The sequence below is a fragment of the Neophocaena asiaeorientalis genome, unplaced genomic scaffold (assembly GCF_003031525.2).
Source record: "Neophocaena asiaeorientalis asiaeorientalis breed wild unplaced genomic scaffold, Neophocaena_asiaeorientalis_V1.1 scaffold308, whole genome shotgun sequence".
NCBI lineage: Eukaryota > Metazoa > Chordata > Mammalia > Artiodactyla > Phocoenidae > Neophocaena > Neophocaena asiaeorientalis.
Window position 1 is genome coordinate 159,378 of NW_020172768.1, and position 13,748 is coordinate 173,125.

Sequence of the window (13,748 nt, forward strand, 5' to 3'; positions counted from 1 at the left end):
GGTGTTATAATTATTATTATTACCTGAAAAAGAGCAGCCGGGGTTTACTCTCTGCCTTTTGCATTACACCAGGCAGGGTCCTTGTCCCTGACTGAGGACCCTAAGTTTGTCTCTGAATGGAAGAGCTTTAACATCCCCGAGCCAAGTTCATGGTGTGGGGCACTGGGGAGCAGGGATGTCTAGGACTTCCACCTTCTTTGAGGTGGGAGTCATTTGAGCCAAATTATGATGCAATTTACTTATTCGTCACTGCTGAGCAGCGATGCTCCAGTCGTTACTTTGAATACTTTTATTGACGGGGTACTCATTTGCTGTTGAAAATCAACCCATTCCACGTTGCACACCTCTTACAATTAACAAGTGTTCTTTCTCTGTTTCGGCTCCCTCCACCCTCCTCCACTTCCCACTTCCTTCCTCTCCGCCTCCTTCTTCCTGGCATCTTCCCTTCCCTCTTCTTTCTGCCCTGTCCTTTCCCTCCCTTCCTCTCCCCTCCTAGGTCGAGAGCCCCAGGTTCCACCCTTTGCCCTGAAGTCACCGTCTAGGCCACGGAGGTCACAGAGAACACAGAAGGTCTTCAGTGTAGCCCCTTAGCCAGCTGATGGGAACTTGGTCTCCAGGAGCCGTAACCCAATCCTCTGGGTTTTGCAGGGCCTTTGGGAAGCAAAACGTTTTATCTGGGCCTCATGGCTTGGCCTTCTGGTGCATTAATGTCATCCATCAGTTCGCCCAATTTCCATTATTAAAGCCCCGTCTAGAACCACAGGAAACTTGAAATGGGTTGATCTGGTGTCTTGAGGCCCAGCTGTCCCTTGATGGCAGCTATGGAGAAGCTGGAGAGCTGGGAGTGACTCTCCGGAACCAACTGGAACCAATGTACACAGGCAGCCCTCGCTGGTTCGAATTCTCCGCTCAGAGCACCTGGACTCCACAGTTTGCGGGAGCAGCCGCGGGCTGCGCTGCCGCTTTAAGAGAGGGGCGGGGCCCGGGTACAGGCCAGGCAGGGCCGGCCCACAAGGCTCCTTTTCCTTTTTGATCCATTCAAAAATTACTCAGTGCAAATTCCCGGACTGCTGGGAGCGGAGAAGGAGAGGGGCGGAGGAGAGAGGGCTGCTGCGGGCGCCGTGCAGGGGGCACCTGGGCCCCGAGGGGCTGACGGCCGGTCGGGGAGAAGCCGCTCGCGGCGGGCCGTTCTGGCTCCGGTGGCCTCACCAGGAAGCGTCAGTCTCGACACCGGGGAAGCTCCGAGCGCCGCCGCCGCCGCCTCCCTCCCGGCACCGGGTCCCCGAGCCCCCGCCCCGGCTCCGGGCCAGTCCTCCGCCCTCCGGGACCCTCCGGCTTGGGCGCCTTCCCGGGCGATGGCTGGCCGCTGAGCATGGCTCAGTACGGCCACCCCAGCCCGCTCGGCATGGCTGCGAGAGAGGAGCTGTACAGCAAAGTCACCCCGCGGAGGAACCGCCAGCAGCGCCCCGGCACCATCAAGCATGGATCGGCGCTGGACGTGCTCCTGTCCATGGGGTTCCCCAGAGCCCGCGCGTAAGTGGCCGGGCTCGCCGCCCGGGCGACCCCTCCCGCCCCAAGCGACCGGCCCTCGGCTTCGCTCCGGCTCGCCTCCTGGCGCCTGCCCGGCGGGCGGCGCGTTCCCCGCTGCCCACGACCTGTTGGGGGTAGGCTGGGCGCGCGGGCGGCCCGGGACTCGGTTCCTCCTGGCGGGGGTGCAGGGGAGGGCTCCGCGCCCGAGCGCTGGGCTGGGGGCTTGCTGGCGATGACTACGGTGAGGCGTGCCTAAGGGTGTGGGATGCCTAAGGGCGAGGGCACAGGGTTCGAGTCCCGGGTACGGTGGCCCGCGCCCGGCCTCAGAGGGTGGGGCTAAGGGAGTCTCTCCCGGGCTCCCCGAGGTCTCCAGCGCTGAGCCCCCGGGGAGGCGGGGCCCCACCGAGGATTCGGGCACCCTCTCGATCCGGAACGCCGGGCTGGCTTGGGATCCTCTGATGGCTGGGAAAGGGCAAGGCACGGCGGGGCAGGGAGGCCGGCGCTCCCACTCTGCAGCTTCCAGCTCCGGATGTCGCTCTCGGGTTCTGCCTCCCTCGGAGTAGGAGGGGCGGGAGCGTGGGGATTGCCTCGTGTTCATTGATGGGGAGGATGGAATAAGAAGGGGAAGCACTTCCCCCAGGGGCCCTGGGTTCTCGTCAGCGGTGACGGCAGCGCAGGAATCTGTGGGTGCCTGAGAGTGAGGAGGGGAGCAGTCCTCCCTCATCCTTCTTCCTCCGGGAGGGCGGGGTAGGGAAGGGCAGAGAGCGCGCAGGTGGCTGCCCCAGCAGCTTGCTGGGAAGAGGCCTGGTCGCCGGCACCAGGCAGCAGCGGCAGCAGGAATCTTCGGAGGCTGGCTGCCCAAGGCCGTGGGGCTGGAACGCTGCCTGGGAAGAAGACAAGGCCGGGTGGCCCGGCCCTTCTCCCTCGGTTAATTCCTCACATGCAGCTTTCTTAGGCTGGGACACAAGGCCTGGGATCCTTGTAGGGTGCTGCTTCTTTGAATGACATCACCTGAGCAGGGAGTTGGGCAAACTTTATCAGAAAGGGCCAACTTGACGAAAGTTTGTTTTCTTCTCCCTTTTTTTCAGGTGATAATGCTAGGTCTCCCTTACTTGGCCTCTGGGCAAACCTTTATTCTTTACTATTAACTTGGCTGTAATCTTGATCAAAGCTGATCCCTGATTTTATCGTTCCACCCAGCCTGCTGGGACAGGTCAGAGTGGCCTTGGAAGGCCATAAAATGGACTGACATTTCTGCCTCCTACTAACTTCCAGTTGCTGACGCCAGAGTTACAGGGAGAAGATGTGGTGGGCTCTGCAGGGGTGTGCCAGGTGTGGAAGCTGCAAGTCAGGTCCTTCGTGTGATGGATGTGCATAGCTGTCCTTAAGAAGGGGCAGGTAGGGGCCAGCAGTCTGTGGGGCAAGGCTGCAGAATTAGCACAGCCCCTGGCATTCGCCTTTTCTGAAATGAGGCCAGCCTTAAGGACCTAAATTGCTTAATTAAGGGAAGAAATACTTAACTGAATTCTTCAGACTGTGGTGTTTGCTCTTTGAGGTGGCTTTAACAGGGCATCTTCTTTCCTGCACTGGGTCCAAGAGGCCTTGGCTATGTGCTGAAGCATTAAGATGATGGTTTCATTTTGGCTTATTCAGTCCCTGAGATCTCATAATAACTAGCATTTAGTGAGTACTTACTATGTACTGTTCTAAGCACTTCACGTTTATTATCCATTTTATCCTCCCAGCAGCCCAGTGAGAAAGGTAATTATATGCCCATTTTATGAACCGGGGAACAGAGGTTTAGAGAGGTTGCATAACTTGTTCAGGGTCACAACAGTGAGCAGTAAACCTGGGATTCAAACTCAGGCATGTGTCGGTTCAGCTCAGGCCTCACATCCAGGACCAGGATGTAATGAGTTAATGTGGGTAAAACACTTAGAGCAGTGCCTGGCACACAGTGGGTGATCTTTAAGTGTTAGCTACTGTATTAGTTTCTGTTTTAACAAATTACCCCATTCCCGGTTGTTTAAAAACACAGAAATTTATTCTCTTACAGTTCTGAAGGCCAGAAGCCCTAAATCAGCATACCTGGGCTGAAATCAAGGTGTTGGCAGGGCTCTGCCCCCTCCGGAGGTTCTAAGGGAGAATCTATTCCTTGCCTCTTCCAGCTCCTGGCGTCTGCTGGCATTCTTTGGCTTCTGGCAGCATCCCTCCAATCTCTGCTTCTGTGGTTGCCTTGCCCTCTTTTCTTTCTGTGTCAAATCTCCCTCTGCCTCTTTCCTACGAAGACACTGTGATTGCATTTAGGGCCTCCCCAGATAATTCAGGATAATCTCCCCATCTCAAGGTCTTTAACTTAATCTCATTCACAAAACCCTCTTTTTAGCCATAAGGTAATAATGTTCACAGGTTCCAGGAATTAGGGCATGAATATTTTGGGAGGAGCCCCTTTCAGCCTATCACAGCTACTATTATTACTAGCACTGCCTCTCTTTAATGGAAAGGTGACAGAGTGGGTCATGATGAAACATCCTGGGGAGGCGGGTAGGCTTGCTGTTCTGTCTTCTCAAATTCTCTGTCTCGGAGCGTCAGAGCCCTTGGCGGTCATCTGATCTAGTCTACTCCCTACCTGGGCTGGCATCTCTTCTACTTCAGCCAAGAGAGGCTGATGTGGTCAGCCTTCCTCTTAATAACTTAATCAGGTCAGTGAGAAGGGGGACTTCTCCCCAGGGCCATCTGAGATTCCAGAGAGCAGACTTTTTTTTTTGAATTTATTTTATTTATTTTTTATACAGCAGGTTCTTACTAGTCATCCATTTTATACACATCAGTGTATACATGTCAATCCCGATCTCCCAATTCACCACACACACACACACACACACACACACACACACACCCCGCTGCTTTCCCTCCTTGGTGTCGGTACGTTTGTGCTCTACATCTGTGCAGAGAGCAGACTTTTAACTTCATTTTGGAGAGTTGTGAAGAAAGAGAGCAAAGGCACCGGGCTCCACTTGTGAGAAGCCTCTTTCTTAGGCTTTAAGCCTGGAGGAAGGAGCGTGATGAAATGGAAAGTGGGAGAGAGCAGCGATGGTTTCCCGGATTCAGGAAGACCGGGCTGTGACGTTTCAAGAAGGAATGAGACCGAGGTCTGGAACACAGCCCTTTGGAGGGAATGGTGGTAACCAGGGCTGGCAGCTCTGGTTTCCCTTCTGGGTGTAACTGCGTCTGATCTTGTGCAGCAGCAAGAAGGGCCCTTCCACTGGGTTCTGGGTGGACCGTAGAGAGCACCGATGCCAGCAAGGCCCAGGTCCCATGCAGCCTGTGCTGTGCTCTGGCCTTGGACAAGTCACTCAAGCCCTCAGGGCCTGGCTGGCTCCCTCTCAGGGGAACAGGATTGATTAGCGCATGCTTATTAAGTGCTTGACAGCTACTGAGAGGAGTCGGGTATGTTCCTCTAGCTCGTTATGCCCCTGGAGCCGTGCTAGGTTTTTTCCACCCAACCGTATGACCTTTGGTCCAACTTAGACGCTGCTGTAGAAGAACAGCAGCCATGTGGAGAAGGTTCGAGAACTGGCCGTTTATATCGCGTGTGCGTGTGTGTGTGCGCGTGTGCGTGTGTGTGTGCATGCACGCACACACGCAAGCACAAGGCAGGGAGGTGTTAGGGAGGCCTCAGGAAGGAAGCTTTCAAGGGGCCAAAATGGCCTGTCCCTTCCTTTTTCTTTCTATGCCCTTAGCTCTTCCTTTTCCCCAAAGTTCGAAAAATAAAGGCCCAGCTTTGTCAAGACTGGAGTGAGGTAGGTTGGAAGGAAAAGGAGGAGTGTGTGTGCTGGGAAAGGCCTGGGGCCAGGAAGGGCCCGAATGGATCACCCAGGAAGGCAGGGTGAATTCTGACCGAGTGTTGCCTTTTTTGTTGTTGTCTTTTGTATCTTTTTTCTTTTTTTAAAATTTTTATTGGAGTACAGTTGATTTAGAGCGTTGTGCCAGCCTGAGGTGTACAGCAAAGTGAATCAGCCATAATACACATATTGATATGTCCACCCGCCCCCCTCGCAGGTTCCCCTCCCACAGCGGCCAGCACAGAGCACTGAGTAGAGTTCCCTGTGCCACACAGCAGGCCTCTGTTAGCTATCCGGTTTATATATAGTAGTGTGTATATGTCAATCCCAGTCTCCCAATTTATGCCCCCCAACCTTACCCCCTTGGTGTGTTGCTTTGTGTTCCCTACTTGCTTTTCTTACTTGCCTCTGGTTTTGGGGGGCAGCGGAGGCTTCTCTGCCACTGGAACTCTGGGAGCAGCCACCCAGCAACTGAATTTGATGAGGCCCCACTGACACGACTCTGGCCTTTTGTTTTGGTTCCATTTGTTCGAGACTGCCTATGGCTAATACTTTGTCTACAGCGCATGGCTCTCGAATGTTCTCTAATGATTGAGAAGTAGAATTTTACAAAAGGACCCTCTGGCCGGGGTCTGATGCCCTGAGGCCTAGCCCAGCTTCTGACTGACACTTAAAGCATTTAGGTCTTCTGTTGAACCCCTTTCCTCAATATCCTGTTAAGCTTCTGTGCTGTGTAACTCACGAGGCTTTGTGAAGACCGAATGAGCTGAGGGGCAGGAAGGGACTTAGAACTAAATTAAAAATATAATCTGGACCCAAGGTAGATAGGATTACCGTATTATGGTGTTGGATGAAAAGAAAAGGAAGGAGGTGAGATCGTGGTGGTAAATCTCCAGCAAGGATTTACGTGTGCTGTTAGGTTGTTGATATCTGAACAATGCCCAGCGAAAGAGCAGGACAGTGGCGGAAGGAAGGAGCTGGACTAAGTGCCTTTGACTTTGCTTTGGACAGTCAGCATTAGCTATGCATCACTGCCCAAAGATAAAAGCACCTGGGAGCTGGCAACACAAGGAACTGAGAGGCATCTTGCAGAGCCCATGAATTCAAGCATCCGGTTTCTCCAGCTTACCTGCTGGTGGACATTGGATCCCCTGAAAGTACCCGGTCAGCTCAGCATCTCTGAATCGTGGCTGATTCTGGGTGGGTGCTGCAGCTGCGTTCCCCGGGGCCTTGGGCAGAAAGAGGAGACCAACCAAAGCCCACGTGGAGTGAAGGGATCTTAGAGGTGGATGGGGCAAGCAAGTCTCTACTCCATCCGTCATGGCCATTCACCCACACAGCACTCCCCCCTTATGTAGTGTGTGTGATTTGTGGGTGAAAAGTTGCTCTCACATGCCCTAAATATCCCTCTTGATCTTGAGAAAAGCCTCACTTTATTTATTTATTTTTAAAATATTTATTTATTTAATTTATTTTTGGCTGTGTCGGGTCTTAGTTGCTGCACGCGGGCTCTGTAGTTGAGGTGCACGAGCTCAGTAGTTGTGACATGTGGGCTTAGTTGCTCTGCGGCATGTGGGATCTTGGTTCCCCAACCAGGGATCCAACCCATGTTCCCTGCATTGGAGGTGGATTCTTAACCACTGGACCTGAAAAAGTCCTGGGAAGCCCTGAGAAAAGCCTCGTTTTAAAGATTAGGTGACTTAAGTCTCAGAGGACTTCAGGGGCATGCCCTGTGTGAGGCCATGTTGCCATGACAGCGTTGGTCTAGAACTGCAAGTCCAGTGAACTTCCCAGGCTACCCAGAGGACCTGGCTCCAAAGGAAAGACCTTGGCATACATTCATTTTTCACTTTACTGAGGTATAATTTATGTACAATAAGCTAAACCTATTTCAAGATTGATGAGTTTTGACAAATAAATATACCTGTGGCATCACCTCTGCAAGACAGCACGTGTCCTTCGCTCCTGTAAGTTTCCTTTTGCCCCCTTGCAGTCAATTCCTTCTCCACCCCTATCCCTGGGCAAGCAGCGACCCACTTTGTGTCACGGGAGATGAGTTCACATTTTCTCGATTTGCATACGAGCGGAATCATACAATGCCTACTCCTGTGCCTGCCTGGCTTCTTTCCTGATATTTATGAGACTCATCCATGTTGCATGTAGCAGTAGTTTGTCTCCTTTTGTTGCTGAGTAGACCTTGATGTATTTGGATGGGCTAATAAGGTAATTATAACCCCTTGCACACAGCGTCTGTGAACATTTCCTGTTATGCCCTAATACTACCTTAGATTTTGAGATCACTTTAGAGATGACAAAGCGGATTCATGTACCTAATCACTGTTAAGTTTCAGACATCGATAATTTCATGAGAAAACAGGTTCAAATTAAGTGCCCCAGCGAGTGAAGAGCATCCTGCCTCATGACTCTATCCTGTGGTTTTTGTCACTACCCCGCCCTTGGCCGCCTCAAACTCTAACTGCTTTTCACTGAGTGGACAAGAATGCTCAGCGCTAAGGGCTTTGCTTTTCAGAGAGGCAACAAACCGAGGGAACCCTGTGTCTCCCACCAGCTCTGCTCCTGCTGACAGTGGAGGCGGAGCTCAGCGCCCCCCTCGTCCCGGCGGGCATCTGATGTGCATGTATGTGAGGGTGTGTCCCTCTTCTAGGGCAGGCAGGAACTGAAGAGACCCAGTCACCCTCTGCCTGATACACAGACGTCTCACCGTGGCAGCTGTTGGCACAGCCTGGGTTTGAATCCCAGCTCTGCCTCTTCCCAGCTGGTGACCTTGGGCGCGTTGCTGAACACCCTGAGCCTCAGTTCACCTGTCTGTACACTGTTGATAATGTTGACTGAAAAAAATGCCCAACCTAGAAGTTGAGGATTTTGTTTGGTTCGGGGGACTTGCTGAGGACTCAAGCCCGAGAGGCAGCCTCTCAGATAGCTCTGGGGGATGGCTCTCAAGAGGTGAGGGAGGACCCAGGGTATATAGGAGTTTTGCAGTAAAAACCAGGTGGTCAGAACATCAAAAGATTACTATTAATTAAAGAAAACCAGACATCTCAAGTTAATGGGTTTAGCACTTTTCTATGTATGGGAAAATGCCAAGAGTCTGGGTTCACTGAAATCATTCCTTGGAAATGCACCTCAGCTGTCTGGGGCCAGGATCCTGCTTTTCTCCATCCTGAGTCCCCTCAGGGTGCACAGTTGGGGACGCGGACGGCTGCAGTGGCTGCTGGCTTGATGGCTGCAACATCCTTTGTTTACTGAAATGGCAGGTGACATTCTTCGTCCACAGCAATAATAGTATGTAGCTCTGTAGGTCCTTGTGAGGGTTAAGGGTGCAGAAAACGGTTGGGGAACGCCTGTAATCCCTCAGTGAGGAGGGAGGTGTGACTGCTACTCCAACGGTGATTTCATTCCACGTGTCTCCCTTTGTCTCGGGGTTCCCGGTTGTCCCCCACTTTTATATCTCTGCTCCTCACTGAGCTGTGGCCGTGGAGTAGAGGCTGATAGCCTCCTTCCTCAGCATCTTGTCCCCGCAAACTGCCCTGGAGTTGCCGGCCGAGTGGAAGCGGGCCCCCGGAGCAGAGCAGGGCCATCCAAACTGCTGACTGACTGTAATTAATGGCCAGGCTGGAGATTTGAAGGGGTACCATATGGTTGTCTTCTGATTCATCTCAAATGGAATCAGACTCCAGCCCTAGAGAGAAAAAAATAAAGTGCACTGAAGAACGGCTCCTGCATGTGACGGGCAGGGTCCCAGGCAGGACAGAGTTGCTGTTGGGAGAGTGAGATGGCTGTGGCCCCCTCAGGGCTGAAAGCCTTTGTCTTCTTCATTGGGAAGTTCTCCAGGTTCCACTGGGGGTTTTCCCAGAGACTTATGGGAGAATCTCTGAGTTTTCTCTTCCCTGGAAGATGGAGGGATAGATGTAGCAGCAGCCTGTGTCCTCTGGACCTTCTGTCGAGAGCTCAGGCTATGTACGTGATGTCCGTCCTTGTTGGTCCTCTGACTAACATCCTGTTTTGCTGGTGACTTTGCTGTCATGTTCTTTCTGCCACCTGCTGCTTAAGAGGATGAGGCTTATGGTGAAGTGCCTTAGATGGACATCCAGAAATTGTCTGAGCTCCTACTGTGTGCACAGCACCCTATTAAATTCTGCGCAGGAATAGATGAATGTCAAGTTCTGCCACCTGGCACTCTGAAGTCAGCCACTGGCTCTAGCTGGCTGCAAATCCTCCACAGTGACTCTCTGAGGAGCCGGTGTGCCTTTTCTCGGCCTGGGTGAATAATTCTCTACAGATAGTTGACAGGCTCTAGGTTTGGCCCTCACCCCACAGGTGGCCCAGGGGTAATGCACGATGAAAGCAAACTCCGTGTACCTTTCTTTCAGAACCCCGCCTTGGGCTTTCACTCTGCTCTCACTTGTTGGCTGTCTGGACTCATATACATCCTTTTCCTTCCCTGGGCCTCAGTGTTCCCACCTGTAAAAGGGGTTGACGTCAACCACCTCTCCGATCCCAGTTCTGGTGACTCGGGGGTGACATGGACAGCGTTTTTGTTCAACGCAAGGATGTTTTCACTGCCTCGTGTGCTTTTCTGTTCCGGAATGTTTGGCTTCTCTGGTTTTTTGTTTTGTTTTGTTTTGTTTTCCCCAGTGCTAGATGGTCAAATTCTTCTCCCTTTAAAAAAACTCTTCAGGACCATTGATATTCTAAAGAATGGAAAGGAAGAACAATACTGGGCAATTACAACGGTGGGGAGTCGTCTAACTAGTATGCATTAGTATAATTTTCAAATTGGTATGATGTGCTTTGCTGCAAAATACAACCACAATGCTGGTTAAATGAGAGAGGAAGTTAGTGCCCTGAGCCCAGCCCCTGGGGGAAAGAAATTGCTCCTTGGCACCTTTTTAATTAAAGGGACGTCTCCCCTTCTACAGAATCACCAGCTGTTTGTGTAACAACTCCCATTGTGTTCAGTTGCCCCAGTGGAAGAATAAACATTCCTGTACATAAAGCAACGGTGGCAGTGAACTCCACCAGGACCAGCTATTGCCACACACAGTGGGAAGCTGAGAGAAGCACCACCGTCGCAGCTCACAGCAGTCCGGAGCTCGCTGAGAGGAAGCTGACAGCACAGATGGCCAGAGGCGGCCAAAGGTTTCAGATTTCTTTTCAGGTTTTGCGGGATAAACCTTCTGTATGAATCAGGTAGCACGATTGTTTAGAATTCTACTTCCGTGTTGACGGTGCCCCATTCAGAAATATTTACTGTGCGAATTGGCTCTCTGTTTATTCTCTTATCTTGGGCAGGAAGCAGGGAGAGAGAAGGAAAGAAACCTGCCTTGAATGGCTGCTTTTGTGTACAGTCTCTTTAAACACAGGCGACCACATGTAGAACCACACAGGGTTGCTGGATTTCCGAAACCGCAGCATCTGCTGTCTCCTTTCTTAATCAACCTGTCCTTGAATTGCCTACATGCCTTTCCTTTCTCCTCCTTTTGCCTCATCAGATTTTACCCGCCCTGGAGAACTAGTTCGACCACAGTACAGCTGGCCTCCCTTCTCTTTGCTTTCTTCTCCTTCCCCTCCCCGCTTCCTTTCTCTCTATTATCCTCTCTCTTCCATCTCTTCTCCCTCAAGCTTCACTTTGTGAAGTAAGCAAGGTGGAGAGGCTCTTCCCTCCATCACCTATGAAGTGCTTTGTCCAAGGTCTTCAGCCAGTTCTGCACAGTTACCTATCTCTTTGGGGCCTCTTATAACGCATCTTGACAATTGAAATCTTTGAGAAACAAGACCAGAAAAAAAAAATTGTATATGTTTTATCTCCATGAAAAGTTCCCTGGGTAATGCCATTTTTTCAGAAAAACATACAGACATTTCCCGGCGTACTTATGGGCAACTATTATGACCTATTATAAGAGGAGTTGGGAGTACAAAGGTAATTAGATGTAATCCTTGCCCTCAGGGGACTGACAATCTAGTGTGGAAGATAGAAAGTTATGACTAAATGTCATGTTATGATTAAGTGTGATGCAAGAGATAGATGCAATGTCTAAGTGTGAAGAGGAGGAGGTGATATAACCAGACAGAGGGGCCCTGAATTAAATTTAAAGGGCAAATAAGAAGGGGGCGATACTCTTCTACAGTTTGAGAGGTAGGGAGATCAGTAGACGGTTCAAATGATTTAATATCACACTGCAAATGAAGATGGAGGCAGATTTTAATTTCAATTTGGGCTTCTTGAATCATCTCACCACCACCCCTCCCCCCAACTAAATGAGTAACTTGATGCTATCTAGCTTAGAAAGAAAAGGAAATATTTTGTCTACCAAAGGAAACAGTTGGCCCATAGTTGGGCCTATCTTCAGATCTGACATTATTTTATTCATTCTTCCAGTGGGCATTTACTGAGTTGCCTGCTATAGGCCAGGAACGTGTTCGGGATGCAAAGAAAATTGTCTTTCTTCTCCAGGAGCTCAGCCTTCCTCAAGAGAGAAAGGCATAAAAACCATAAGCGTGATTTAATAATGCAATTAGTGCCATAGTAGAGGTTTGAAAAAAAAGCTCTGTGGGACCACCAAGAAAACAATTACTGTAACTTGGGAAAGTTGAGGAAAGCAGAGGAGGTGACAATTAAGGCAGAACTTAAAGAATGAATAAAGATTCTCTAGGTATAGAAGAGGGAAGAGCATTCTAAGTCAGAGAGAACAGCACGAAGTTCAGATCATAAGGCACGTGGGGCTGGAGACTGGTGGGAAGGAGACAGAAAAGGCGTAGTGAGAGATGAGAGTGTAGAAATTCGGGCCAGACTGTTTCCTAGAGGTTATGGGAAATAACATTATAAGGCAGAGAAGTCAGTATAAAGGGGAATGGAACAGAGAAAAACTAGGCCTGGAAGCCAGTTAGAAGGTGGTTGTAATAGTCCAGATGAAAGATAAATCGGGCTTGGGTTAAAATACCCGAGAGCCAGATGCTAGAGAGGTTCTTGAAATTGAATTGACAGGATTTATAATCTGTGGGGTGTGAAGGGTAGGGGACCATAAAGGTAGCCCAGGATTTCCAGCTTGGGAAACTAGAATGGTGGAGACATTATGAACTGAGATAGGACATACAGAAGATAGGGTGATTTAGAGGGTGAGGCAACAAATCTGGTTTGAGACACGTTTTAGGTGCTATAGACACAAAGGTACAGATGCAGTTGCAAATGGGGATCTGGAGATCAGAGTGGTGAGGGCTAGAAATATCCATTTGGGTATTCATGGTAGTAGAAGGCTTGGGAGTAGGTGTAACAAACCAGGCAGAGTGTAAAGAAAAGGAAAGAAGCCAACTCCCAAGGGTAGAATTCTGGGGGACCAGCTGGTGGGTAGAGGAAAAAGAACAGGTGAAGGAGGCTAATATAAATGGTTTGAGAGACAGGAAAAAACAAAATGAGAGATATCCTAGAAGAAGACAGGGAAGAAGAGAATTTCACGTCAAAGATGCAGGTCAACAAAATGTTTCTTTCCCTTTGCGTTTCCAAAGTGAGTGAAATCGTTGGAGGTGACTGTAGTTGGCTGTGAATGAGATGTTCTCAGAGGATGATTCCAAAGCTTCTCTTTAGGGTTTCTGGTAGTTCCCTTCAGCTTCCCCAGACTCCAGAGGACCAGGACCCTGAGATCCTGCCTAGCTCCTCGCCAGCTCTTTCCACACAGAGCTGGAATCTGCTCTCTGAAACTGAGACTGCTGACAGATCTGACTGAATAGACAGATGATCAGGAATCTGATGTAAGAAACATCTGCTCTTTAGAATTTCCCCAGTGCTTAAATTCCACTTGGAGATTTTACCTTCCCCCTTCCATCCCTACCTCACTACCAACCCCCAGCCCCATCCATATCACACCTGAACTTGTTCTCATTGGAAACCAGGCTGAGGTCACCTGATTATCCTTGCTGGTGTGACCCTTCATTCATTTTTTTATTCAGCAAATCTTTCCCCATCCTTGCTGTGTGCCAGTCAATGCATTAAGTGCTGTGGATAAAAAGCATTGAGGGGCCTTCCCTGGTGGCGCAGTGGTTGAGAGTCCCCCTGCCGATGCAGGGGACACAGGTTCGTGCCCCGGTCTGGGAAGACCCCACATGCCGCGGAGCGGCTGGGCCCGTGAGCCATGGCCGCTGAGCCTGCGTGTCCGGAGCCTGTGCTCTGCGACGGGAGAGGCCACAACAGTGAGAGGCCCGCGTACAGCAAGAAAACAAAAACAAAAAAGCATTGAGAAACCATCTCAGTTCCTCCTCTTTTATATCTCAGGAAGCTGAAATTGCAGCGTGCCATGTGCTAAGCTCATTTCCTCTCTCTGGTAAGCCCCTGCCACTACCACCACCTCCATCAGGAAC

The 13,748-nt window shown here is 50.7% G+C and overlaps 1 protein-coding gene across 4 annotated transcripts in view; it reads left to right on the forward strand.

Annotated features, from left to right (window-relative positions):
- The first annotated feature begins 1,017 nt into the window (after positions 1-1,017).
- The window catches only part of UBASH3B (ubiquitin associated and SH3 domain containing B), a 145,052-nt gene continuing 132,321 nt past the window's right edge, over positions 1,018-13,748 (forward strand). For all 4 annotated transcript variants that reach the window (XR_003002653.1, XR_003002654.1, XM_024740702.1 and 1 more), the window contains exon 1: positions 1,018-1,533. Coding sequence is in view for 2 of the 4 variants with exons in the window: in XM_024740701.1 (XP_024596469.1) it covers positions 1,373-1,533 (161 nt within the window). In the remaining 2 variants the exon portion in view is untranslated. The remainder of the gene's footprint in view (positions 1,534-13,748) is intronic.